Here is a 27,879-nt window from a genome sequence, read left to right on the forward strand (position 1 = left end):
ACAAAACAATACTTTTCTATTTTTAATTGATTTATTATATATTTTTATTCCATTTTTAATTAATTCTAACCACTTCATTTATTATATTTTCTAAATAAATCGACATTGTTTATTACAGAAGTTCAAAATAGATATCTTTTTTTTTTATTGATAATCGTTTGTATCCGGCGACTGAGGTCAACCAACTAATCCCACAAGTCCCGCAACAGCTACATATTCTTACCATTTAAGACAGCTCGGATGGCCAATGGGAATCAAACTGTGTGTACTCTTACATTTCTTTTCTCACTCTTTTAACTACTTCATTAATTATCTTTATTATAATATTTCAACAGCATTTGTTTTACATATTAACAATAATAATTTGACATATTTGAATGAAATTGCTTTATTTGTGACAAGAATTCAAAATGGTTGACAAAGAGTTCTTTTTATTTGCTTACATAATCAATTAGGTATGGACATTCGAGTAACATGTTCAACTACGAGTTTTCTTTTGAGTATCGGGTTTTTTGGGTTTTGAAATTAGTCTTCATTCGGGTTTTATGGGTTTAGAGTCGGGTCTTCCCAAGTCCGGATGGATTTGGTTTTGATGTATAGAAACCTAAAAATATCCAAAAACTAATGTATTTGAAACATGTTAGGATATTTGTACCAAAAGTAACCATATTAATTTAAAAATATCAAATAACCAAAAGTAACTATATTACCCGATTTGCTACCGAGTATCGTCATAATATCAGCCAATTTCATTCTTTTAACTAGTTCAGGAAGAATTTGCAAATTAATAAAACCCGGCGGTCAGATTTTCCATCTCTAAGGAATACCACTTTGATCTCCTTCGGATTCGATTCTGATGTATAGGAACCTAAAAATATTTAAATTATACAATTAATTATATGATGACACATATAAAATATATAGTATTAATCATGAAAACAAAATACCAATTATATAAAAAAAAGTAAAAGTTATAACACCCACACGAGAATGCGAATCAATCTCTAGTTTATTTTAAAAGTCATACAAAGGAAATCTATACTATATTAAAAGGGTTATATGAGGAGTAGGGAGGCTATCCACGTCAGACTAAAATTTCTACCAATCAAATGCTTCTAATTTACCACGTCACTTACTCAACACAAAAACTGTCGATATGTTTCGTCTTCTCCACTTCTCCATTTTCTTTGAGCGTTGCCGATTCTTTCACCTCTCTTTCTTTTCCTCTTATTTAATAAAACCTTTCACCAGTGAATTCAGAACAACTCGATTTACACAAATGAGGTTTATCTGATGAGTCTGGTTACCTGGTGTTCCCGATCACGACGCCATCGATAACCGGACGTAACCGGAGGACGAGGAGGGTTGGAGATTAATAGCAGAAACGAAATCGAAGATGAGGATGAACACGATGAGGAGGAAGAGGAGGAGGAAGAAGATCGAGGGGAGGTGTTCCCGATCACGACGCGATCGAGAACCGGATTCTCGATTGGGCCGAGATTCTAATGGCAATCAAGGATAATTCAGGAAACGCGGCTGATTACGTCGACAACGGAGCTGGTTAGGAGGCGCTGCTCCAGAATTTAGCGGAAGGAGACGGTGGCGAAGGTGGTGGGAGGAGAAGAGCACCGCTGGCTGCTAAATCGACGATTGAGGCGTTGGAGACTTTCGAGGTTTGTTCTGATGAAGATGATGAAGGTTGTTGTTTTCGCTGTGTGTAAACATGGGATGGTGATTGGTGAAACCGTTAAGAAGTTACCGTGTGGGCATTGTTACCATGGTAATTGTATGTTAAATATCTAATTGATGTTCTCTCCTCTGAACTCTCTGATGGTTTCATGGTAAAATTATTTGATTCAAATTAAGCACTAAGATTAGAGCGTTTTGTTTTGTTTTGTTTTGTCTCTGAACATGAAAATAAAAATCTGATTTGTTAGCAGAAAGCCGTGATTTTGTGCACTTATGATTCAGCAGAGAGAGTCGGAAGGCTTGCTAACAAGGTTTAATGGGGGAAAGTCAAACCTAAAAAAATGAAGGTTTTCGTAGGGGTCTCTTACACAACTTCTCTGAACCATTTGGTTGTTGTGAGGAAACTTATTGTTCTCTCCTTAAAAATATTGCTTCCTCAGTGCGTTTTCCTCTTCCAAAGGTTTTTGTTTTTGTTATCATACATTTTCACTTTTAATATTGTTATCATTTTTGAGTTTGAGCAGGCTCAAGTATGATAATATGAAACTGAGGAGACTTCATGATAAAATCCACCAAAAAGAGAAAAGAGGAACATAGCAGACGTGTAAAAAAAAAGACAATTGATAAAAGGTAAAAATGCTTCCCTTAATTCATCACCTCAAGGATCAGACTGTTGCAAAATATATCAGGATCGCATTGCACTGTTTATCATCTTTTATTGTTCCTGCTCATGTCTTTTTTCTTTACAGGAAGATATTGCCCTTGGAGAATTGTATACTTTTAGTAAACTCTAAGTATGCTTTAAGATTTTCAGGTCTTTTAGTCTGCAAAAGATAGGATCCCTACGTTTAACCTTTTATTAACAATCTTATGTTAAAACCCTTGATTTTTGTGGCAGCTTTCAGTATGTTTCTGGAAGTAAGCACAATTCTTCATCACTCTGATGTATTTTGGGTCCGTTGTTCCACGTCTCTAGACTTATGTTGCATAAGAAAAGACCTAAAACTCAATCTTCACTGGTGGTTCTGATGAGATGATGTTAACTCAAATATTGTAAGTTAGCAGTGTAACTGTACGCACGGACGTTGCTTGAAACTGCAAGTCTTCCCATTCATCTTTACGGTTACTCAAGCTATTGCATGTTCATATTTTCCCTTTACCTGCTGTCGTTCCTATAGTTTCTGGTTCGACTTTACTTTGAACCTCTGTAAACTTACACTCTCATGTATCTTTTCAGTTACGGTGAAAGCTTTGTGTTCGGAACATATTGTGATGGTTGTAACTGTGTCAATCGTTCAAACAACGTTGACAATGAACCTGAAAGATTGAGATATTGAAGCAACTCGGTAATGGAATCTAAATGCGTTCAGGTCGAAAATTGCTAGCAGTCCGTCCACATGGGGTTAAAGATAAAAGAGTACGTGGTTTGAGGATTAGCAGTGCTACTGATTTTAAAAAAAAAGCATTTACATTTTCAATATTGTTGGAAGACTTCTGTGAACTTATGTTAGATTGCTGGGGAGTTCTTTTAGCTTCTAAGGTACAATGAGAGATTTTTCTTTTGTAGGAGGATATTGGTGAAGTTGTGTTGTCACTGTAAGAAATCAGGATGTTTTAAGAAGTATTGTGAGTACTTTCAAGCAAACATTTTTTGTTCTGGGAACTGCTAATGCTTGGACTGCAAAAACTTTGAAGGAAGTGAGCAGAGAAAAGCTCTGTTTCATGGTGAAAATGCCAACAATGTGGCTTATCTCCACCAATGAAACCATTACTGGAGCTGTCGGCCCACTGGCTTTCTCCTTTGACACCCAAGTGAAAGTTTATAGCGACTCCAAGAATCTAATCACGAAAAGCTACTTTACCTGATTTTGAGGTTCAACTTTATCAGCATTTAAGTCGGCTTTCTGCTCAGTAATCTTCTTCTTCTTCTTCCTCTAGATTGATTTGACTGGTTCATTAGTCTTTTCTTATCTCTTGATTTATAAATTGGATTATACGATAAAGAGGTTTACTTTCAGGTGCAGTGTATCTTCTGGAACATGGCAAATAAGCATGGAATGTTGTTTCATCCTCCCGAATCTTCAGTCAGAATTTTATTCTGTTCTTCAATCCCTAAGGTCTCATCCTGATAAAGTTGTGAATGTAATTGCTCGACCAGATGGGACCTCGAAACATTTCTCTATTCCCTACATAATTTCCTGTTAAAATAGTAACGATTCTATCAGTAATATGCATTTGGCTTATTTTTGGTTTATAATTTCATGGATATGTTTTGCTCATTGATGATGTCCAAAAAGAGGAAGCTTATGCTATTGTCTCTCACAATATTGGTCAACTTCTTTTTCTGTTAGAGACACAAATGATTGTACAAGAGAAACAGAGAAAATATCATGCTAGGAGAGCTTTATGGCTACTCTGAACTGCATCCACAGTACAGCCTAAGTCAGCCTCAGAAGTTATACTGACGGGTTCTTTTGATGGTTGATCAACCCAGGACAGTTCAACAAAAAAAAAATGCTTCACATCTACTCGTGTTTTATAATTTAACAAACAGAGTAAAATGAAGAAAGCACAAAACGGAGTCTTCAGATGCTTTGGTTGTGAGCCAACAGAGAAGATAGTGTACCATTATGCAAGTTGAATCAACAAGCTCAACCTGTGAAAGTTTATATATAACGAGATTATCTTTTCTGTTTGAACAAAAGAAGATTAGTATTTTTTTGTTCAAATGATTATCTTTTCTTAAATGTGTAATTATGGTGGACACACTGATTTCTATGTCTTTGCTATAAAGTTATATTTTGATCTATTCCATGCATACCATTTGGTTCAGATTGGAGAGCCCTTGGAAACTTAAAAAATAAGAAAATCGATGGCACTAGAAATTTTGAAAAATGATTAAAAACAATAAATAACACAACTTGGTTAAATATGTATATGGTTTTTGACATAAGTTCATAATGAATGTTTACTTCTAAAATGATTACGTAGTTTGGTTGTTAAAAGCGATGGTCCGCGGCTAGCATTGTTTGGAAAACCAAACCTACCGGTTGAAATGTGACTCACTCTTCTAACCGGAATTAGACTGTGCTAAAAATCGGTATATTCGCTTAAAACTTGGTCACACTCACTAAACTAATGATGCAGATCGATATTAAATTCGTTGCTTTAAAAAAAATCAAGTTAAAAATAATTGTACGTTTTAACAAGATTGCATTAAAAAATCTATATTAGCTTTTAATATCTATCTAAATAAATTAGTTTTCAATATATTTTATATTATTTAGAACTTTTCATTTTATTTTCATATCATTTTTAGATTCTAACAAAAATATAAAGTTATACAAAAAAATAATTTTATAATTATACATATATATATAGTTACTTAAATTTAAATTATATTAAATTTTAAAATCCGACAGAACCGGTCAGACCATTGACCCAACTAAAATACTGAACCAATATCCGATCCGGTTTCCAAAATATTGGTGGCAAGGATAAAATTAATATCGTCCACTTTATGAATAATTAAAATAAACAAATTTATTGATAACAACAAAATATAACCAATCTTAAATTTATATTAATATGTTAAATTTATATAAAGTCAATTTATATGTATACTTAGTTTTGTTAGTTAGATATACCCTAAATGTTTTTCAGATTATGATAGTGATTATTTTCTTCCAACATTTTGAAAATGGAAAATATAAAACAATAACTGAAAAAAATTACACTAATTATTATGTAAATTATTTATACCAAAATAAAATGAACGTTTTGATAAAAAAAAAATATAATTACATTATTTTATAAAACGTTTGTGCATTATTAATAGTATTTATCAAACAACCACTTGGTTAACTACAATGATTTTAGCATTCATTATTTTTTTCTATTTAGTCTAACATTCTATTTCTTTTGTTTTCAACTATAAGTTTTGTTAAACAATACAAATATATGTAAAAAATGATTGGAAACTTTTTTTTAGCCGGATTTAAACTGTGCTAAAAACCGGCAAATTCGCTTAAAACTTGGTCACACTCACTAAACCAATGATGCAGATCGATATTAAATTCGTTGCTTTAAAAAAATTCAATTTAAAAATAATTGTATGTTTTAACAAGATTACATTAATAAAAAAAATCTATATTAGCTTTTAATATCTATCTAAATAAATTAGTTTTCAATATATTTTATATTATTTAGAACTTTTCATTTTATTTTCATATCATTTTTAGATTCTAACAAAAATATAAGTTCTAAAAATAATAATTTTATAATTATAAATATATATAGTTACTTAAACTTAAATTATATTAAATTTTAAAATCCGGCAGAACCGGTCCGACTATTGACTCAATTAAAATACCGAGCCAATATCCGATCCAGTTTCCAAAATATTGATGGGATAAAATTAATATCGTCCACTTTATAAATAATTAAAAAAAATCTTTGTTGATAACAACAAAATATATACAATCTTAAATTTATATTAATATGTTAAATTTACATAAAATTCAATTCATATGTATAGTTAGTTTTGTTAGTTAGATATACCCTAAATGTTTTTCAGATTATGATAGTGATTATTTTCTTCCAACATTTTGAGAATGGAAAATATAAAACAACAACTGAAAATAATACAATTATTTATACCAAAATAAAATGATTTTTTTTGTTAAAAAAATTATAAAAACATTATTTTGTAAAACTTTTGTTCATTACTAATAGTACTTATCAAACAACCACTTGGTTAACTACAATGATTCTATCAATCACTATTTTTTCTATTTACTCTAACATTCTTTTTTTTTCAACTATAAGTTTTGTTAAACAATAAAAATATATGTAAAAAAATGATCGGAAACTTTGTTTTAGCCATTATCCGCGCGTAGCGCGGAAAAAAAATCTAGTAGTACTAATAATAACTAGCCAGAGTTCTAAATTTTTAATAAAGTCAAAAACATAGCTCTATTTTCATCTTGCGAAACAATAGACCCTTACTTTTTGACCGGATTCAAATTCAACCGATAGATTTACCCCTTACACCAAACCTACCTCTTACCATCATCATACTATCATTATTTGGTTACGCCTAATTTGACTTACTATAACAACTATATTAGAGTTTGATCCGTACATCCGTACAGCTGTATTTGTTATTTTATAAATGTATAATTTTGATAAATGTTTTAAATATATATGATTTATATTTTAGTGTTATACTAGATTTTGACCCACATGTCCATGCAGATATTTTCTTTAACTTTTATATCGTCCACAACCATACTCTGTATCCAGCTGCTACGGTATTCAGGATAATAGATCGAGAAGTGAGGAACATAATTCTAAGAAGACGAGGCAGGAGGAAGTTTACTTCTCTCTTGTCAATTTGGCTAGCCTAAGTATGTATAGCGTTTACCTATTTAACTTGTTTTCACTTTAATGCTTCCTTGTTTTTATTCTTTTTGCTTGGAAGTATTGACTGTAGGATTGCAACTCTTGCAAACTCCTTTTTTTCATTTCTAATGATATTAACATTTTAGAAGAAAAAAAATTAGCACTGATGGTTTATTATGAACATATATTTTCATTTGTTACTAGTTAGATATTATATATGACTCTTTGCAAAATTTGATAATATTTTCCTATTATGTAGTTTTCTTGTAAGGAACATGTCTCGCATAGAGTACCAAAGTAACATGTTTCGCATTGATACAAAAAGCTTACAGTCAAAACTTCAAAATACACTACCTAAAACGTCAGCCTCTTACAAATATTACTCCAGCCTCCATCTATATAAGTAGCTTAACTATCAAGACTTCAAAAACAACATCTCACACATTCTTAAAACAAATAATAATAACTAGAATTTGGTTGAAAAGGTCGCTATGCTTCCAAAACATGAAGTTCACAGGAGTAGTATGCATCGCGTTTGTGATAGTCCTTGTATCGGCTTCAGCTCCGACCAAAGAAGTCTTGGAAGAGAAAGTGGCATGCAACTCGACAGAACATATAACATGCATACCAGCATTACAATCCGGAAGTCAACCGTCCGCTGAATGCTGCGGAAAACTGAAAGAAGAAGAGTCGTGTTTGTGTGGTTACATACAAAATCCATTGTTTTCTCAGTATGTTACATCTGCAAATGTTCACATGGTTTTAGTAACTTGTGGTATCCCTTATCCTTCTTGCTAGAATTATAAAATTCAAAGGGAAAATTGTTTTCTATGCCAAAAAATGATAATTATGTCCGATTAGACTAATTACTATTTTGTACCATTTTTGTCTCTAAGGCTCTTTAGTATTTTAGAAAATAAATTAAATAAATAGTTTTACAAACAAAAAAGATTGGAAATAATAGTAACTACTGATGAAATACCTATATGAACTTAGTGATATTTTTCCAGTTTTAAAAATGTTTAAATCATAATTTCAGATTTTGTTCTACATAAAGTAGAATTGACATTCTACGAAATAGAAAATGATATCCATTTTTCATTGAATCTATTATGTTTAGAATAGGGGTGGACATTTTACCCGATATCCGAAACCGCACCTGAACCCGAACGGGTGATATCCGAAGATAACCAAACATATGTATAATTAACCTTATATTTCTAGTTTACATCTCTCATTTTATATAAAATATTTATATTGATACTACATATATTTTAAGTTCATATGATGTACATACAATGACAGAGAAAATGATTTACTCACTTAAAATGCATGTCAAACTTTTTATTTCAAGAATTAACAAAAAGTTATATCCAAAATTTAAAAACAATAACCAAACTAATGTCTTTTTAGTTTCAAAATGTTATGTCCAAATCTATTAATCATTCAATCTATTAAAAATAAAAATTAGTTAAGTGAAATTTATATTTTTAAATACAAGAAAAATGAAAATAAAAAGTTTAATATATTTTTTCAAATCTAAATATCTGAACCCGATCCGAAATAACCGAATCCGAACTGAAAATACCCGAACCCGACCTGAAGTTCAAAAATACCCAAACGGGTTCTACACCTCTATACGAAAATACCCAAAAATCCAAAATACCAGACCTGAACCTGAAAAGGTATCCGACCGCCCACACCTAGTTTAGATACGTGATCTACGCAGATAATAGTACTCTAAAAATATTTATAATACACATTCTGCACTTAACCTATCGCTCTAAAATATGTAGAAATCGAAATCTACAGATTATTATAAATCTAAAACTCGTAAAAATTGAAATATACACATTACTATAGATATAAAAACTTGTAGAAAACGAGTTCTACAGATTTACTGTAAATCTAAAACTTATAGAGATCAAAGTCTACACATTACTATATATATGAAAATAAAATATTTGGAAATATTCAGTTTCTATATATGAATAAATTCAATTTTTCAGAATTTTTTTTTGTGGGACATAAAGTATAGGTTTAGTTTTTTTTTTTTAGGATTTTAATGTTTTTTTATTTTAATTACTTTAATTATTTATTATATTTTAATATTTGACAATTGTTTTGTTAATTGTAATTTCGAATTTATAATTCAAATTAAGGGTACTATTGTCATTTTGAAAATAATTAGCCTAATGAGACATAAAGTATATAAAATTAGTCAATTGGAACATAGTTTCCATTTTTTGGCCTAAAAAAACAATTTTTCCAATTTCAAAATCTTATGGAACAATGCGACATGGTTTATCCAATGATTATATAATCAAATATATGATGACACATGTAAAATATATAGCACTAATTATTAAAAACAAAAGACCAGATTATAAAAAGTAAAAATAAACGTCGGTACGGGAGTGCGGACCAATCTCTAATTTATTTTAAAATTCATACAAAGTAAATCAAATAATTACCCAATTTAATATTTTTTAACATGAAGGTGTGACCAAAGCTCTCGACTAATCTCTCAAAGGAAATAGTCCTAATAACTAGTCAGAGTTCTAAATTTTTAATAAAGTCTAAAACATAGCTCTATTTTCATCTTGCGAAACAATAGCAAACTTAGTTTTTGACCGGATCCAAATTCAGCCGATAGATTTTACCCCTTGCTCCAAACCTACCTCTTACCAGCATACTATCATTATTTGGTTATGTCTACTTTAATTATTATAACTAGATTTTGACCCGCGCTTTCAAAGCGCGGGTTTATTTTTGTTTTTTTTTTCAATTGACAAATATTTAGTAAATGTCACATTTTCATATATTTGTGTTTTATTTTATAAAAGACTTAAAAATTTTATCTTTATTTATCGTATTTCATTTTAAATGACTATTTATGTTAAAAAAATTAAACTTTATTTTTTTAATGAATTAAGTTGGTATAACTCTGATAAATTAATTTTATTATGGGGTTAATATTTTAATTAAAAAATTATATACTTTTAATAAAGATTTATACTTTTCAATAAAAAAATTCAATTATTTTTATGAATGCTTAAATTATATTAAGAAAAGAAAAAAATAATAATTAAGAATAGTTGAAAAAAAATTATTTGAACTTGGACTCAATGGCCCAAAGGAAAAAAAAGTGAGAATTGAATCTGATTTTTTAATAGGCTCAAATGGCCCAAAAGAGATTTGATTTGGGCTGGATCCAAAAATAATGACCCAATATAGATTTGTTATTAATATTACTTAATTGTCCTTAATGAAACATGCAATGTTAGTGAAGGAAACATGCCCCTAAGGTAATTATGACAATAGGATCCTGCTTTAATAGTATAGATAACTATCTATAATAGAAGTCACAACTTCATTTCATATGTGATATTTTAAATTGGACCATTATTCAGAAAACTTATCAAATGTACATGACTATTATTATCATTTTTCATAAATATTTTAAATCTATTATTAAAAGACAAATTTAACCCTCCCAAAACATTTATAAATATATAAATATTATTTACAGAATTTTATAAAATCAAGTTCAACACCTAAATAATAAATTCTAAAAATAATTATTATACCCTAAACTCAAATATTATGATATATTTAACTGAGTTGTTTTTTCAATGATATCCAAGTTGGTGTATTTCAAGCAATTTCTCAAATAGGATTTTTACTACAAAATTATTTTACAAGTACAAAATATTGTAGTTTTTTTTTAAAATAAGTTTTGTTGTTTTAAATAGTAGCTCAAAAAAATTCATCTCTATTATATAAGTTCATTTCAATTTAATTTCCGTATAAATTCCAAATTTTAGAAATGAAACATTAAGTTATGAAAAATAGTATTGTTACTTAATAATGTTTACAAAATAATTTCTTTTAAAAAATACAAAAATTATGTGAAATAATATTGATACATGATAATGTTATATAAATTATAATATTTTAGTATAAAAAAATCTGCACGGATGCGTATCAAGATTGAGTATATTGTTAAAAATAATTTGATCAAAACAATTGAAACTTAAACATCCATATTTATGTTAAATTTTATAGATTTAGTTAGAGCATCTCCCAAAAGGAACTCTATTTTGAAGTTTCCAAAACTCTATATTTGAAGTTTCCAAAACTCTATATTTGAAGTTTCAATGTGTTTTTTTCCAAAAGTAAAACTTCAAACCTAACTTCAAAATTATTTATATTTTATGCTATGGTCCTTATATTTGTCATAGTTAATGTAAATTCTTAAAACTTATACAAATAACTAGTACATATATATAAATATTACAGAAATATTAATTATAAAAATCTTACATAAAATATAAAATTATAAATAAAAGTACATAATTAAATATTAAACTGCAAGCAAATACTACATTATTCCATAAAATTATTTCCGTAATGCTCCCATATATGATCAACTAGTGCATGTCGAAGTAAGAAATATTTTTTATATGTAGATTACAAGCCAAAAATTATTGAAATCGGATATCCTCATTTTCCGTCATTTCAACTGTTGCTTCTGCCATTGATCTTGTATCTTTTATCGGCACATTGATATCACGTTCATCCTCAATTATCATGTTATGCATAATAATGCATGCCGTCATTATATCATGCAATACTTCCTTCTTCCAGTAACGAGATGATCCTGCTACATGAAGACTACTGAAGGTAATAATATGGCCGCTGATAGTTTGATATCATCAAACGAAAAAAATTTTGATCTTTTAAACGAAAGTACAACAAACAGGGAAAAAATTCATGAGATGATTGAATTACGACTGCAAAATTATTTATATTCTATGCTATGGTCCTTATATTTGTCATAGTTAATGTAAATTCTTAAAACTTCTATAAATAACTAGTACATATATATAAATATTACAGAAATATTAATTATTAAAATCTTACACTAAAATATAAAATTATAAATAAAAATACATAATTAAATATTAAACTGCAAGCAAATACTACATTATTCCATAAAATTATTTCCGTAATGCTCTCATATATGATCAACTAGTGCATTTCGAAGTAAGAAATGATTCTCTTTATTTTTTATTTGTAGATTACGAGCTAAAAATTGTTGAAATCGGATATCCTCATTTTCCGTCATTTCAACTGTTGCTCCTGCCATTGATCTTGTATCCTTTATCGGCACATTGATATCATGTTCATCCTCAATTATCATGTTATGAATTATAATGCATGCCGTTATTATATCATGCAATACTTCCTTCTTCCAGTAACGAGATGATCCTGCTACATGAAGACTACTTAAGGTAATAATATGGCCGCTGATAGTTTGATATTATTAAACGAAAAAATCCTTGATCTTTTAAACGAAAGTACAACAAACAGGAAAAAAAGTCATGAGATGATTGAATTACGACTGCAAAATGAAGCAAAAAAGTTAGCTTTTAAAGAAGTAAAAGAAGAAAATAAAATATTGCTAAAAAAACTTAGTTTCTATCGACGATGTCAATATTCGTGAATACATTCGATCTGAACAAGAAAGAATCGTACAAAAAAGGCGTCAAGAGCAACAACAACAATTATCTTCGGTTACATAAAATTTGTTTGGACAATAATTTTGAGATTTGGGAGGTTCCGGGGCAAATTTACCAGACTATTAGTGTTGTTATAATATTTAAATTTGAGTAATAATTATGTCTTCATGTGTCTTTTTAATAAGTTTTTATTATGGTTTTTTGTAATATTCTTGTTGTTTAATTCTAGTTTTAAAATATTATAAATCTTGTTTTAATTTTTTTATTTAATTTCATGTATAAAACTTAAATTTATAAAACAAATTTGAAATATTTATGAGATAGAAAAGTTTTAAGGATTAAAACAATAAACAAAAATATATTTAAGAATTATAAATATGATGTATAATTGTAAGGACCAAAATACAAATAAAAAGATGAAACTTTAAATTTGAAGTTTTGAAAAGTGAAACTCTATATTTGGAGTTTCACTCTTGAGATTTGTTTATGGAGAGCCAAAAACTCGTATTAGGGATTTCATAAAATTTCAGGTTTTATCAAAAAATGGGGATTTGAAGATTTTTGTGGGAATTTGAAGATTTGGGTGAGGGTTTATATGGGGGTTTTGATAGTTTTTTTTTAATTAAAAAAAATCCTTAAAAGGGGAGCACATATATTGGACATTCAAGTCATCTTCTATTGAAAAGCTCACGACGGATCTTTACAAAATTCTACAAGAGCAGCAATAGCCGTGTCTCATTTTCATCAGAGGAAGATCTTCTTTTTTCAGAATGAAATGTCAGTGTTCTCTGTTGAGATTGGACATGGGAGTGTTCTAATGAGGAATCCACATTTGTTTGCTCGGGAAAAGGAATTTAAACCCAGCTCACTCTCTTCAGCTGAGAAAGTCATCCATGATACATTAATGATGCATCCTCACATTCCGTGAAGCGTGATGATATTGGAGCAGTAAGAGATTCAGAGTCTGTTAGACAAGTAATAAAGCAAGAGCAACTCAAGAGGTAAAATATCCTCAATATATCTTCAAGACGTTTTGTGCCTTAGCTCACAACTCAAATCTTTTTTTTGTATTGTTGACAGGACCAAGTCTCAAACTAGAAGAGTGCATGTTAGTGGGAGTCTTTATTCACCACTTTGTAGTATAGACTTAAAGGTGAGTTTCAAGCATCTATTTCATGTGTTGAATATATGCATTTGCAAGTCTCGGATTAAAGAATTTGTGACAATGGCCGTGAAAATGATACATCATTGCAGGATATTTTCAGCTTTGAAAAGTGCATAGAAAAATTCACAGAGGAATAAACTGATTAAATGAATTCTTCATATTGAATCCGTTAGCCTCCGTGATAAGTTTGAACTGCATTGCTTATAGAAAAAACAACGAAAGTTCTGGCTTTGGAGAATCCTGACATAGGAATAATGTTTGGCCAGAGATTCATGGATATTATGATGCAGGAACGTGAGTGAGTGGAGTAAAGTACCCGGTTTTGGAGAAACCTGACAAGACTCCACCAAGAACACTGCCCTCAGCAGATCGACAATGAGTATAGTTCGAATTACTTTACTTCTCTTCCAATTGCAACATCTCTGCGACGCTCTCTTGTCAGCGAATCAGGCAACGGAATGAGCGACCCTGAGCGTGAAGCCCTAGTTTCTGTCGGAAATGTTCCGGCTGGTACACCGATCATTCAGCCTCTCATGGATATTAGAATCCATTACAATTCCATAAACAAAACTTTCCACCGAAACTAAAACATGCAATCAAGTATCTCACAACAGCAGGAAGCACTAGAACCTGTCGGTTCCATAGAAGTCAGAGAACAACTATTAAGAGCGATAAACTCATCTGGTTAGAAAGGATGAAATAGTTGTTTTTGTTTTTTTTTTGTTGAAATTCCATCTATTTAGATGGTATTCTTCTTTACTGGGTTTGACGTACAAATTTATTTTTCTAACAATCCCAAAAAACTTTTGATAATGAAATCCATATTTTTCAATAAGGGATGATTTGGTTGGCTTTTTACAAATACTCAATTCAATAACCTAGAATTTGTAAGAGGTTTTATGAACACCATATCCAATAAGGGAGAATTTAAATAAATTCTGAAATTTGATGAAATCCCTAATACAATAAGCCCCTATGTTTAGAGTTATAGAGTTTGCTTTTATACGAATTTACCCTTTTTTGTCGACATAGCCGGAGTTAAGTAGCTCCGAGAAACCGCTCGTTCCCATCAAATCTGATCTACGTGGATAAAGAGAATTGACCTCCACACAGATCATAAAATATAAAATAGTACAAAACACGTTTCTGGCATTAATGAATAGTTTAGAAAGAAAGCCAGATTGGTTTTCGAAAAGTGTGTGCGTGGGAATTCAATGACTCGATTCAGATGATGATGGATGAGATAGTATGATACTACACGATTTGGTTCTATAAATAAATAAAAGCTAGATCATCATTCTCACTCACATCTCTCCTGGTCAACGCTGCGAATCCTTCACCATTTGGCTCCAAGATGTGGAAGCTCTGCTTCTGTCTACCATTCCTACTCCTTGACATCGGTGTAGCCAAGGCTTCTGCTTCCATATACCTCCCTAGTCAAACCGGCGCTGACGGTTCTTCGAGTCCTGTTTGCTCCTCCCCGGATCCAAAACTGAACTACAGACCGGTCATAGGGATACTGAGCCACCCTGGAGATGGAGCGTCGGGTCGGTTGACCAATGATACGACCTCGACTTACATCGCAGCTTCTTACGTGAAGTTCGCGGAGGCAGGTGGAGCACGTGTCATCCCTCTCATCTACAACGAGCCTGAAGAAGTTCTCTTCAAGGTCATATTCTGTTCTCTGAAACCTTGCTCCTTTGTGTTTAAAACATTGGCTTAACTCAGTTTAGTTGTGTCTTTTTGGTGAAGTACAGAAGCTAGAGCTAGTCAATGGTGTGATATTCACTGGTGGTTGGGCTAAAAAATATGAGTATTTCGACATGGTTACAAAAATCTTCAAAGTAAGTTGTCATCCTTTATATGTTTGGTTTCAACATGTTACTTGAGTATATTTGTAGGATTGCGAAAATCCTGATTGACAATCACTAAACATAAAGAGAATGGAAACCATAATATAAAGAGAGAAAACGTTTAAAAAATCTTTAAGAAAATAGATGAAATAACACATGGAGTCGAAATTTGATCTCTTTACATAATTTAATATTTACCTGATGTTTCACACAGAAAGCTTTAGAGAGAAATGACGCTGGAGAGCATTTTCCAATATATGGCATTTGTCTCGGTTTCGAGCTTATGTCTATCATCGTTAGTCAGGTGACTCTTTTCTTCTTTAGAAACTCTCGTTTGCTTTGAATATAGATCTGAATGAATACAGTATAGTGCAGCCCTTTGGGAACCTGCAGTCTCCATACTAAAACATCTACTCTCTTTGTCTTTGTAATAACAGGATAGAGGCATTCTTCAAAGATTTGATGCAGAAGATAATGCGTCAAGTCTCCAATTCGTTGAAAATGTTAATATTGAAGGAACCTTATTCCAAAGGTGCATACCTTTTTCATAAGTTTTTTTTAGTTTTGCAAAATTGTTCTACTCATAATCATATTGTGTCATATTTTGCAGATTTCCTCCAGCGTTATTGAGAAAACTCAGTACAGACTGTTTGGTTATGCAGAAACACAGGGTTAGTATTGTCACCTCTAGTTTTTGAAGCATAATATATTATGAGCTCTCTGAAGCTTCATTATCATTTAATCTATTGGCTAATACGAATTGTTATTTGTTTCATCAGTGGGGTATCACACCAGAAAAATTTAAAGCCAATCATGCTCTGTCTAGTTTCTTTGACATTGTGACAACCTGCATTGATGAAAACAGCAAGGTAGTAATAAATATAAACCATGAATAAAGGATTCTTCTACATAAATCTTGGATTTGACCTTTTATCCTTAAACTATATTTCCATGCAGACTTATGTTTCAACTGTTAAAGCAAAGAAGTACCCAATAACTGGTTTCCAGTGGCATCCTGAGGTAGAATATATATATTCCACTAGTTATAGACTTCTTATGTCTCTATTGTGTTATACTCACAGAAAATGCTGTGTAGAAAAATGCGTTTGAATGGGGTTCATCTCAAATTCCACACTCAGCTGACGCTATCCAGGTGACACAGTACGCTGCTAGTTATTTAGTCAGGTAAGATCTCTAATCAACCTAGAAGGTTTCATCATGTTTCCAGCAACGGTTTTGTACTTTTTTCATCATGGATTTTCTGTTTGAATGTTGGTGCAGTGAAGCTAGGAAGTCACTGAACAGACCATCTTCTGAAAAAGTGCTGAAGAACCTCATATACAACTACAAGCCTACGTACTGTGGATACGCAGGGTAAAAGCCACTTGGACTATCTTTACACAACTCTCTTGTTGTATGTTTTTAAAGATTATTTGGATTATCTATATTGCAGGAAGGGTTATGACGAAGTATACCTTTTTACACAACCAAGATCCCGTTTATAAGAGCGTCTTCAGTCTTGTGTGTTTGTTCAAGTGAAACAGTGCATGTATCTCTTATCTCAGTTAAAAGGAGCCTATTGTTTTGGCTCGTCTGGGTGATTTCTCTTATACTTCTGTTTATTATCTCTTTGGAATTGGATCCTTTCAAAGGTTGGAATTGGTGTTATGTTTGTCTTTTTAGCAATAAAGATTTGGCATACGAACCACCAAAAGGATTGTTAATAAATAAATCGATCACAGATTGCAGAAAATAGTTACCAATAAGATACAAGAAGTCCTAATTAGTTAAAACACTTCCAAAAGCTTCACATCCTCTACTTGGTCTTAAAGAGTGAAGATTTGAGAATGCTTAACCGCGCTACCCTTCCTTGGATTCCAACTCGTATAGTTGTGTTTCTCTCTCGGTATTGAACCAGTGATGCTTCTTGAACTCTGCTAGTATCTGTCAACTGTTTAATACGTATATCTCTTGGTATTTGCCGACAAAAAATTTCCGGTTTATTTCTAAACCGGTATTCTCATCTAATGTACCGAGTCAGACCAACACTGCCTCTTGAGTTTCTTCTCCCCAAGCAAAGCTTCTTTAATTTTTCCTCTTAGACCAATCGTGTGGTCTCGCTCCTTTCTAATCGCAAGTATTCATCTTTTTCGAAGTTTTCTCTCGATCTTAAAGTAGACTCGTTTCTAATAGTTCAGTTCTGTCGTTTAGAGTTCCCTAGATTACTCGGTCTTTACTGTTTTAGAGATTGATGCTTAGGAAATGATACTTAGTTACGGAAGCTTTTGTTATGTATGTTCAACTAGCTTTACAAAGTTCTTACATTTTCGATTTCTTAAGCTTTTGTTATGATATGTTGTGTAAAGGTGAGAACTTTGAAGCTTGAGGCTTATACAATGGGGAGGATAATGGAATGGGCAGCAAGATCTGATCATTTGGGAGGAATCCCAAGAAAAACTGTGATAACAGCCGTTGGTGCTTTCGCGAGAGCAGTAGCTAATCTTTGCAACAAAACCAAAGTTCACAATGCAGATACTCTTATGACTCTTGTCCGTTCACGACCACCTGGTGTTCCTCTCATCACTGTTAGTAATCACATGTCCACGTTAGTTCAAAAAGTTTAAAACCTTCTTTTTTTTTTTTTTTAATAATCTCAATTCTTTCCTTCTTGTCATCTCAATGTTGAGCTATTTCTTTTTTTTTCTCTTGTAATTAGTTTAGATGATCCAGTAATGTGGGGAGGGTTCAAGGGTCTTCTTTCTTTAGATCCAGAGTTGGCTCGATGGGTTCTTGCTGCTGAGGACATATGTTTCAAGAACCCTGTCTTCTCCTACATCTTCCGCACTGGTAAGTAAGCTCTCTCTTTTGTTTTGTAGCTTCTTTTCAGGTGAGAAATGTTAACGAGTTCTTATGAGCAGGCAAGTGTATACCTATAACTAGAGGTGGTGGAATCTATCAAGAACACATGAGTGAAGCGCTCCAACGATTAAAAGATGGATCTTGGGTAAGTTACTCTTAATGTTCAAGAAATTGCTAGGCGGTGGTTAGACGCTGTATAGAGGATTATTGTTTAGGCTGACAACTAGACCAATTTTTTAATGTGTAGGCCGATTTTTTGAAAAATTGTTTCGTTTATATCCGATTTGTCAACTAGGCGCCAATTGTTAGAACACTTTGCACATTTGAACAAATAGTGAGATATTTTCTGAACTCTAACCTTTTTGGTTTAAATCATTGACTAGTAGTTGCATACCTTCCCAGAGGGCAAGGTGTTTCAAGAAAATGTGCCTACAAGACGTCTTAAATGGGGAACCGCAAGCCTCATCGCCCGTTGCCCAGTTACCCCAATCGTCTTGCCAATAATCCACCGTGGTTTTGACGAGGTAACATGTCTTAACTCTAGCATCCATTTTCCTAAACTCGCTACTTACTTACAATGTTCTAACTAACTTAGGTGATGCCGGAGAAGTACTTGTACGGTAGAAGACCACCGTTCCCGCTGTGGAACAAAGACCTTCGAGTTGTAGTTGGTGAACCAATCGAATTTGATGTTCCCATGATGGTTGAGACCGCTGTCTTGGCTTCCCGTCATGTAATGGTTCCTCCTCTTCAAGAAGCTAGATGGCCTGTGCTATCTTTAGCTGGTGAAGAGCTTGACGAAAATGCTCAGAGATGTCTCTACACAGCTCTTTCTGAGAAGATTCAGTCCTCATTGGAAACACTGAGACTGTTAGCGAAGCGGTTGTGACTTCAGAACAGAATCCGGTTCACAATTTTGAAGTTTCCGGTTTAGATCCGGTACGGTAATCAATTATTTCGTTTATTTAATATTATCTTGAGCTGAGGAAATATTCTACAAATTGTAATAAGAAAGAAATTGTAACAGTTTAAATTTAAATAAAGGAAAATAGCTCGAATGATTAGTTATGCTTAACATTTTATTTTATTAGAATTGGTTTGAAACCAATTATATCAGAAAAATAATAGACATGTCAATTGCAAAGAGGAAAGCTAATCTTTTTCACATTCGAAATACTGGTAATAATATTTTTAATGACACATATCATGATGATTTTATTTACACTAATAACTAGATGTTTTAGTATTTACACTAATAGATTGGACTTCTAATACCTTATATGATAAAAAAAGATATTTAGATAGATTTATTTTTCTCTATAAAATGTAACAAAGACAGTTATTTGTGTCCTGTCTGTAACGCCGATGATCAGGCAAGTTCTGTCTCTCTGCCTGAATCATTGATGTTGGACAGAAACACCTTCGAACAACCGGTTTGATTTTGAACACACACACAGAGAAGGTTCTGTTAAGAGACAAACGTGGATGACACACAAGCCCGGCGGCCACGTCTGACTATCGAACCACCGTTGCAGCGAGTGGTTCCCACGCGAATGTAATAAGCAGTTTTATGGACCCTACATGGTCACGCCGGGGACGCACCATCACGTGAAAAAGGAAACTTCCAAAGGTCAGCAAAAACGGTCTCGTGGCATTTTCGTAAACCGGATCATGTTAGTATTGCACGTGTGGCAAATTCGTAAATTAGGAGTGAATCATGGGCAAAGATACGTGTTCCCACGTGCTTGGTCCGGAGGACACGCGTGACATCACGTAGTGGCAGTTTCGTAAATATAGGGTCAAATGTAGGGTAAATTGGGTAGTCTAGCCTATTTGTAATGAAAGTATTAAACAGCTTCTCCTCTGGCACGAGAGAGTTCTTGATTAGCTTAAGCTCCTTCATCTTCTTCTTCTCCAATTCCTCCGATCACCGGAAAATTTAACAACCGTAGAGTCCACTGAGCATCTTGATCCTCCGCCTTCAGCTTAAGCTACCTTTATCCTCAAACAAGCTTAAGCTTCTTGAAACTTTTAGAGTGATCGGAGATTGTCTGAGCACGCAAGTATCGATCTTTCCAGATCTGAGGGTACTGTTTCAGAGAAGGTTCAAGCTAAGCTTGAGAATTGTCTATCTGATCTATCTTTAAAAACAGAGTGATGACGTCAGGGACGAGGATGCCGACGTGGAGGGAGAGAGAGAACAACAAGAGGAGAGAGAGACGGAGGAGAGCGATCGCGGCGAAGATCTTCACCGGGTTGAGAATGTACGGAAACTACGAGCTTCCTAAGCATTGTGACAACAACGAAGTGCTTAAAGCACTCTGTAACGAGGCTGGTTGGATCGTTGAACCAGATGGTACTACTTATCGCAAGGTTCGGTCTTTACTTTTTTGTCTTTAAAAAGTGTCGGAACATGATCTAACATGCGGGGAAGTTCTAGCTTTCTAACGTGTTCCTTGCGCGTAGGTTAGCGTTAGATGAGCGTTTAGTCAAACGTTTTGATTCTTTTATGTGTAACTTTTTGTTATGCGTTCATCTAAAAGAAGATTCTTTCTCTCTCTCTCTCAGTGTCTTGATTCACTTGCGATTCGGTCTAGTCTATTCTCAGATGATACCTACCAAAAGAGAAAAGCAAAGTAGCATAGATCTCCAGAAAAGTTGATTAAAATGTCATTGCACAGAGTTCAAAGTGTACTGTTTTGATCTGTAGATTTGTTTGGAAAAAGCATGTGTGCACTTTTGCTTTATTGTCTCTCAAGTCTATGTTCATATCTCGAGAACCGAGTCCAATGATATTCTGTCGGGGTCAGTATCCTTTGACTCCATCGGTTTAAAGAAACATAATAAAAGAGTTTTTATTATGTGAAACCTTTACGTAGACCTAGCTGATTGGGACAATAACTAACTTGCTGTTTCAGTTTAGTTTTGCTCATCTCTAGACCTTACCATCTCTAGACCTTACCATTAACTAGGGATGTTAATTATTAACACACATTCACCACTTAATATTCGGTCCGTTCTACAAAGATAAAAAGTTTTGGAAAAAAAATTGTAGTAAATTGTAACTGTTTATAAAATTATTAATTGAGTTTACTAAATTACTGTTGGTAAGATTTTTTTTAACTAAAATTGAAATTAGCAGAAAATAATGAAAATGATAGAAAATTCATTTGTTTTCTTAATATGTGTAAACAATTCATAAATATTATTTTTGTGGAACTGAGTAAGTATATATTCGTGTTTCTCTATAGTCTCCATCTGATCAGTTATGTTTTGATATGTTTTCAGGGAAGTAGTAGACCAGTAGAGCGTATGGAGATAGGTGGCAGTCCATGCTCCTCCAACTTCATGAGTCCAGCTTCTTCTTCTTTCGCTAATCTCACACCTGGAGATGGCCAATCACTCATCCCATGGCTCAAACACCTCTCGACAACTTCCTCCTCCTCAGCTTCTTCATCATCAAGGCTCCCTAATTACCTCTACATCCCTGGAGGCTCCATAAGCGCTCCCGTAACCCCACCTTTAAGCTCCCCAACATCTCGTGGAATGAACCAACAAATCAACAACTCTTTCTTTGTCTCCTCAACACCTCCTAGTCCCACTAGGCAGCAAATTATCCCTGACTCTGAATGGTTCTCAGGGATTCAACTTGCGCAAAGTGTACCAGCTTCACCAACGTTTAGCCTTGTCTCACAAAACCCTTTTGGATTCAAAGAAGGAGGAGGTGGAGGCGGGTCAAGAATATTGTGGACACCAGGTCAAAGCGGGACATGTTCACCGGCTATTCCTCAGACAGCTGATGTTCCAATGTCTGAAGCCGTTGTGGCTCCTCCAGAGTTTGCGTTTGGGAGTAACGCAAATGGGTTGGTGAAGGCATGGGAAGGAGAGAGGATACATGAGGTGAGTGGTTCTGATGATCTTGAGCTCACTCTTGGAAACTCAAGCACCAGGTAGTTGCAGCTCACCTGTACATTTTCCTTACACTCTTGAAAAAACCGGTTCAACCAAACCATTCTCAATATGTTTGCTTCACTTTTATTTTAATTTATTTTTCCATTTAAGGCTCAAAGTGAAACACAACTTTATATATTCGTTTATTTGATGATAAGAAATTCTTTTGTTGTGGGATGGGATTACTCATGAATCCCATTTCTCAACTTCACTAATCTGACATTTTGATAGTCGTTAGAATCACATTTCTAAATATTATCAGGATTAAGCTGCAATCAATAAGCCACAGTTACTTGTTTCTCTGTCCAAATTCAAGACTATAAATAGTATAAATCAAGAAAAGTTACAGAGAAAGTCTTGCAAGTATTTTTAAGTATATGTTTGCTAGCTGTCACGTCTTATATTGTATGGTAAAAAGATATATGATTACCAAACAGAGGAATGTCAATCTTCTTTAGGACTTGAAAGTACATGAACAAGATACTGATTCACAGAGAATGTTTCAACCACATGTTTCCTCGCTTCACTTCCCATCCCCTTCGCCAACTCAGGACTCTCTATAAACTTAGCCATCGCCGAACTAAAATCTTCTGGAGTCAGTTCACAGAGATATCCTGTTACTCCGTTCTTTATTGTCTCCACAGGGCCACCGCTGTTGCAGGCTATCACAGGTTTGTATGCAGCCATTGCTTCTAATGGAACTATACCAAAATGTTCATCCTAGCATTTGATTTTGAATCATGAGAATCCCAAGAGATTGACACAATAGGAGGAAGAAGGTAACTGAACAATGGAATGCAGACAGTAAAACCTTCTTTCAATATTAGATTGTGGAAGAGAGAGGAACACTTACCAGCAACGGTAAGGGCAACATCGGTTAGATTTTGCTTATGTGTTGCATAGAATAGCAAAAGCTGAAACGGCTAGATTGATGTTCTTTTTCTTCTCAAAGCGGTTTATAGAGAGGAAATTCAACCTGGTCAAGACAAATGAGCATAAAAGAACTGATGATGCAGATAGAAATCAATAGGTGGTAATTAGGCGCTTTGTATAGGCATAGCGACTAGCGGAGAATTATTCGGCCTAGGCACCCTGTCTATTCTTTAACAAATTATTTGTTTATTTATGATATAGTATATATTTATATTAGGTATTTTAATTTTTTTAGTTTAATTATAAAATTATTTTGATGAATTATAAAAATTAGATATACAAAAAACGATTTCAGACAAAATTTGTAGACTTACACTAATATTGTTACTTGATTTAACTGATTTAGATCGAATTAGACCGATTTTAACTCATCTACGACAGCTTAAACTGATTTGAACTACTTAAATCAAATCAGATTTTTATAAGATAGTTTTTGCTATTTTGCCAACATTGCTATTGACAATTAAGTGACAAAAACATGATACGATGACTAAAGCAAAGATTGAATACTTTTGATGTTTTGAGTTTCAGCAATGGGACAACGACTGAAACCTGGTCTGCTAGTACAACATCGAAGGTAGACCATCCCAAGAGAACACAAAGAGCAAACAAACAAGCACCGGTAGAAAATATGGCGTGACAGGAAAGAACCATACACCGTTACTTGAAATACGCCTGGATACACATTATATTCACTTCAGACATGAGATTACATTTGTGTCTGAAACTGAAGCTAAATATGGTTACTGACCCGAAAGAGTTGCCTCGAAGCATCGAGATTGGTCGTGGTGAGAGGTAAATACATTAACTTTATGACCGTGCGAGGCAAGCTCAACCACTGCATCCACGATCAATCTCTCTGCTAAAATAGCTTTCGATCTCTCTGAAATGCGTTTATTCAGTGGATATTCATTGAACGCTTGATGAAGGACGTTACCTATACCAAGATCTGGATGTATAATGGCGATCTTCATCTTCTTCGAGCCTTCTTCTCTCCCCATTTTTTATCTGAATTTGCAGAGTCACTGCCTCTGTTTCTCTGTCGTGTCTTCCTGGGGTGTTTTAATTAAAGGCCTATCTGTTCAGCCAAGAAACCTTAATAGGTAATTATTTTAATATATTTTTTATCACGCAATTATTAAACTCAGTTATTGTTGTTTTTATTACATCTTTACAAAATAGCTCCAGATATTTTGGAACATCCCATATAACACCTTGGATCTTTTTCATAATTGATGCAGAGATACTGATGGTATTTTCAAAACTATTCGTCTATTTAATTTACTAAACGCCCAACCCTTTTTGGTATGTTTTAACTTTTAACCCAGCTCTTTTGGTATTTTAAAATCTGCCCGAGATCTTCTCGTATTTAAAAGCTTCATACTGTTTAGCGTTTATAATACAACCCCATATCTTTAGATACTTGCAAAGATACCTCAAATCTTCTGTTGTTTGTAAGATGCATGCCCACAGCTTTTAGTACAAAACTTTTCACATTTGCAATGGTGTTTTCAAAACTGCTCCAAATCTTTGATATTTATGCCACTGTTCTCTTATATAAATAAAATTATTTATTAAATGTCTGGCAACATTTTCTTTTCAAGTATCTTTAAAATTTCAAGATTAGAATACTCCAAATCTCTCAATGATAAGAAGAGAGTATTCTTAACTAATGAAAATTTTAGAATCAAAAGTTTGGTATACACATTGTCAATGATGACTCTGCACCAAGTCTGGCAAGTCATAAGAAGACTTATGAGATGAACAAAACTAGTAATGGTACCTGAAGATTCAGTGCCCTCCATTTACATAACTTTGTTTATCTTGAATCTTTAAATTGAACTCCCAGAAGAGAACAATGTGTTATTTGGTTGTGCTTGCATCCTGCTTATACAAGACAAAAACATCAGTTCCTTGTTCAAACACAACCAATCGATCAACCAGACGAATGCCCGAAAGCAACCCAAAAAACAGGATTCTATATCAAAAAAAAAAGTGATTAGGTGTGTAAGCATACTTACCATCTACTTTCCAACGCATGGCTCGTTATCTTCCTGTGGAACATCGACTTCGTCTTCGTTCATATGTTCCTGAGGTGACACCACAACTCAGTTAATGAACAATAGGACAAGAACTAAGAAAAGAGTTGTTGTTCTCTTTGTAAAATTTCTTACCTCGATCATCGATGATGGCTTCTCATTGTTCTGGTTGGCACTAGATTCGACAAGAGGAGCACCACCTTTCACTATTCTACGTGGAAGATGATCAAACTCCCAGCCAAGCAGTTTACAGACGAACCGAGCAAAAGCCTTGTGAGCTCTTATTGCAATTTTCGGGGTTTTAGTAGAGTGCAGAACAAGTCCATGACAGTGCTTGAACCTCTTTAACATTTTCTTATCAGTCGCAGCACAACACACTAGGCAGACAAAGTGTCCACCTTCAGAGTTTTTCTCGTAGTAACTTTTCAGCTCAACGTTCTCTGAGAAGAGTCGAGATATTGACTCCAACTCCTCGGAAACTTGTTCATCACCATTCTCAACTGAACCAGTAGTATCCTTGACAGAAATGCCTTTCAAAGCTTCTGATGCATTCTGCTGCATTTGTAACACAACAGCCTTTGCTTGTTCATCAGCAGACATCACATGTTGTTTCTCCTGAAGCTTCTTTAGGTCTTGAGGCAGCTCAGTAGCACCTTCCACAGCCTCTACCCCTAATGTCTGAGAAGGGAAAGAACAAAAAAACCATTTCTAAATGATCAAAACCCGATTTTCTTGAAATCCGATTTATGTGACTCAAACCATTCTAAATGGGTCAAAATTGGTCTCTAAATCTGTTTAATCAGGCAATAATGTTAGCACAAATCCATAACTTTGTCTAATTTTTTTTTTTGTATATCCAATTTATGTGACTCAAATAGGTTCAAACCATTCTAAATCGGTCAAAATTGGTCTCTAAATCTGTTTAATCAGCCAATAATGTTAGTACAAATCCATAAATTTGTCTAATTTCTTTTTTTTGTATATCTGATTTTTATAATTCAACAAAATAATACTCCAATATATGATATATTATTAGACACAAAAAATAAAATATCTGATATAAATGTAAAATATAAATATATGTTGAGGCCTCGGCTAGGTCCCCAATAATTTGATTAGTAGCTAGTTCTAGAGCCTAGTAACCACCTAACGATTTCTAGAACATTGATCAAAACTATTCAAAAGCTACCAAATTATATGATTCATCTCGAAGAATAATCCGACTAGTAGCTAGTTCTAGCACCTAATTACCACTTGGCGATTTCTAGAACATTAATCAAAACTATTTCAAAAGCTACCAAAGAATATGATTAACCATAATAACATAAACCAAATCAATGTAACAGTTGCAAATGCTAACTTCTTTTGAAGGTATAGATCTAACCTGAGAGTCTTTTTGGCTGGAAGCAACAGGATTGTTAACATCCCATCCAAGAACATTGCACACAACCTGCGCAAGAGCCCTATGCTGATTCCTCATAGTCTTGTGAATAGCAAGCGAATGCTGAACCAAAGCCAAACAGTTCTTAAACTTCCTCACACTCTTCTCCCCGCTCCCACCACAGACGAGACACCACACTTCTCCGTGCACAGTGTTCTTCTCGTAACTCTCCTTCAGCTTCGCGTTCTCCTCGAACAGCCTCGACAGAAACTGAAACTCCTCGCCTCCTCCTCCTCCTCCTCCATCATCAGCATCCGATTCTTCACCAGATGTTGCTGCTCTCTTGCCGAAAAACTCGCGGCAAGCGCGGTGGGTGTCTCTCTGAATCTGACTCACGGCGAGCTTCGCTTTCTCCGAATCTGATAAAGGTCGAGCCTTTTTGCACGGCTTGGCTTCGGGCCAGCCCGTGGGGGGATAACGGGGGAGCTCCTTCACGGGCCATTCACGATCAGACCCGGGTCTGGAGCGCTTGTTGCTGAGGGGAGGTTGGGGGTGAATAGGGTTGGCTCCGTAGCGAGAGAGAAGCTGAAAATCCGCCGGAGGGATGTAATTGGGCCTGGATCTCTGAACCGGGTCGTGGATCGGGTTTCGGGTGGGAGGGCCTTGGTGCCAGAGGGAGTGGAGGTAGATTACCTCCTGCTTCAGTGACTCGTCGTCGTAAACGTTCATACTTTGTTTTCCGGCGAGTTTCACTTTTTTTTTTCGTTACAGCAACAAATACTCCTTTTTGTTTAACAATTTGCTGTTTATTGCATTGTAACGCCTCAACTTTTGCTTTATAAAGTCTTCAATCTATTTCTATGCTTTGTAACTAGTTAAACCATATACTTTTACTTTTTATTAATAGCCCCCTAAATCTCTGTTTTGAACAATTTAGGTAATGAACTATAAACTTGTAACATGTTTACCATAGTTCTCTGTAAGCGTGCAGATTGAACCGAACAGAACTTTTTTGTTTTAGGTTTTGATTCAGTTTTCAAAATTATAAAAGTTAATAGTATTTGAAATATCTGAAATTAAT

At 33.7% G+C, this 27,879-nt stretch overlaps 4 protein-coding genes and 1 long non-coding RNA gene across 13 annotated transcripts; 4 read left to right on the plus strand and 1 right to left on the minus strand.

Moving 5' to 3' along the window:
* The first annotated feature begins 1,080 nt into the window (after nt 1–1,080).
* LOC106440333 lies at nt 1,081–3,968 on the plus strand. Its single transcript, XR_001287655.3, has 3 exons — nt 1,081–3,106; nt 3,257–3,600; nt 3,708–3,968. It is a non-coding gene; the product is annotated as an uncharacterized LOC106440333 (long non-coding RNA).
* A 10,959-nt stretch (nt 3,969–14,927) lies between these two features.
* Nucleotides 14,928–18,621, plus strand: LOC106397984 (gamma-glutamyl hydrolase 1-like). The gene is made up of 12 exons (XM_013838601.3): nt 14,928–15,451; nt 15,540–15,626; nt 15,850–15,939; nt 16,073–16,167; nt 16,246–16,306; nt 16,415–16,504; nt 16,593–16,655; nt 16,732–16,820; nt 16,917–17,009; nt 17,089–18,240; nt 18,352–18,482; nt 18,554–18,621. Exons 1-10 carry the CDS (start codon nt 15,137–15,139, stop codon nt 17,138–17,140), a joined length of 1,035 nt encoding a protein of 344 aa, XP_013694055.1. The 5' UTR covers nt 14,928–15,136; the 3' UTR covers nt 17,141–18,240; nt 18,352–18,482; nt 18,554–18,621.
* LOC106422879 (N-acylphosphatidylethanolamine synthase-like) lies at nt 17,984–19,571 on the plus strand. The gene is made up of 5 exons (XM_013863668.3): nt 17,984–18,240; nt 18,352–18,482; nt 18,554–18,639; nt 18,881–19,018; nt 19,090–19,571. The coding sequence occupies exons 1-5, from the start codon at nt 17,984–17,986 to the stop codon at nt 19,381–19,383; spliced, it is 906 nt and encodes a 301-aa protein (XP_013719122.1). The 3' UTR covers nt 19,384–19,571.
* Nucleotides 19,572–20,030: 459 nt separating this feature from the next.
* On the plus strand, nt 20,031–22,660 carry LOC106398014 (BES1/BZR1 homolog protein 4-like). Its single transcript, XM_013838621.3, has 2 exons — nt 20,031–20,867; nt 21,783–22,660. The coding sequence occupies exons 1-2, from the start codon at nt 20,652–20,654 to the stop codon at nt 22,446–22,448; spliced, it is 882 nt and encodes a 293-aa protein (XP_013694075.1). The 5' UTR covers nt 20,031–20,651; the 3' UTR covers nt 22,449–22,660.
* Nucleotides 22,661–22,755: 95 nt separating this feature from the next.
* On the minus strand, nt 22,756–27,780 carry LOC106440335. Of its 9 annotated transcripts, none has more exons than XR_007335185.1 (9): nt 26,802–27,780; nt 25,553–26,095; nt 25,400–25,468; nt 25,162–25,262; nt 24,316–24,430; nt 24,130–24,237; nt 23,889–24,053; nt 23,299–23,421; nt 22,756–23,165 (listed from the first exon to the last, which is right to left on the minus strand). XR_007335185.1 is itself a non-coding variant. In XM_013881974.3 (4 exons), the coding sequence occupies exons 1-3, from the start codon at nt 27,525–27,527 to the stop codon at nt 25,403–25,405; spliced, it is 1,335 nt and encodes a 444-aa protein (XP_013737428.1). In that variant the 5' UTR covers nt 27,528–27,779; the 3' UTR covers nt 24,932–25,262; nt 25,400–25,402. The 9 variants fall into 9 exon arrangements, 1 of the variants encoding a protein (XP_013737428.1); XR_007335183.1 differs by having other exon boundaries at nt 23,931–24,053; nt 24,130–24,216; nt 24,316–24,456; nt 26,802–27,779; XR_007335181.1 differs by having other exon boundaries at nt 24,130–24,216; nt 24,316–24,456; nt 26,802–27,779.
* Nucleotides 27,781–27,879: the final 99 nt, after the last annotated feature.

The sequence above is a fragment of the Brassica napus genome, unplaced genomic scaffold (assembly GCF_020379485.1).
Source record: "Brassica napus cultivar Da-Ae unplaced genomic scaffold, Da-Ae ScsIHWf_3070;HRSCAF=3881, whole genome shotgun sequence".
Classification (NCBI taxonomy): Eukaryota; Viridiplantae; Streptophyta; class Magnoliopsida; order Brassicales; family Brassicaceae; genus Brassica; species Brassica napus.

Excerpts from the sequence above, each read along its gene's own strand:
- LOC106398014 (XM_013838621.3), top strand. The coding sequence starts at position 20,652 with ATGACGTCAGGGACGAGGATGCCGACGTGGAGGGAGAGAGAGAACAAC. Across the intron at positions 20,868-21,782 it reads ATGGTACTACTTATCGCAAG|GGAAGTAGTAGACCAGTAGA; the intron begins GTTCGGTCTTTA and ends ATATGTTTTCAG.
- LOC106397984 (XM_013838601.3), top strand. The coding sequence starts at position 15,137 with ATGTGGAAGCTCTGCTTCTGTCTACCATTCCTACTCCTTGACATCGGT. Across the intron at positions 16,168-16,245 it reads GAAGGAACCTTATTCCAAAG|ATTTCCTCCAGCGTTATTGA; the intron begins GTGCATACCTTT and ends CATATTTTGCAG. Across the intron at positions 16,307-16,414 it reads TGGTTATGCAGAAACACAGG|TGGGGTATCACACCAGAAAA; the intron begins GTTAGTATTGTC and ends TTGTTTCATCAG.
- LOC106422879 (XM_013863668.3), top strand. The coding sequence starts at position 17,984 with ATGATATGTTGTGTAAAGGTGAGAACTTTGAAGCTTGAGGCTTATACA. Across the intron at positions 18,241-18,351 it reads GTTAGTAATCACATGTCCAC|TTTAGATGATCCAGTAATGT; the intron begins GTTAGTTCAAAA and ends TCTTGTAATTAG. Across the intron at positions 18,640-18,880 it reads GATTAAAAGATGGATCTTGG|TTGCATACCTTCCCAGAGGG; the intron begins GTAAGTTACTCT and ends ATTGACTAGTAG.
- LOC106440335 (XM_013881974.3), bottom strand. The coding sequence starts at position 27,527 with ATGAACGTTTACGACGACGAGTCACTGAAGCAGGAGGTAATCTACCTC. Across the intron at positions 26,096-26,801 it reads CCAGCCAAAAAGACTCTCAG|ACATTAGGGGTAGAGGCTGT; the intron begins GTTAGATCTATA and ends TTCCCTTCTCAG. Across the intron at positions 25,469-25,552 it reads AGCCATCATCGATGATCGAG|GAACATATGAACGAAGACGA; the intron begins GTAAGAAATTTT and ends GTGTCACCTCAG.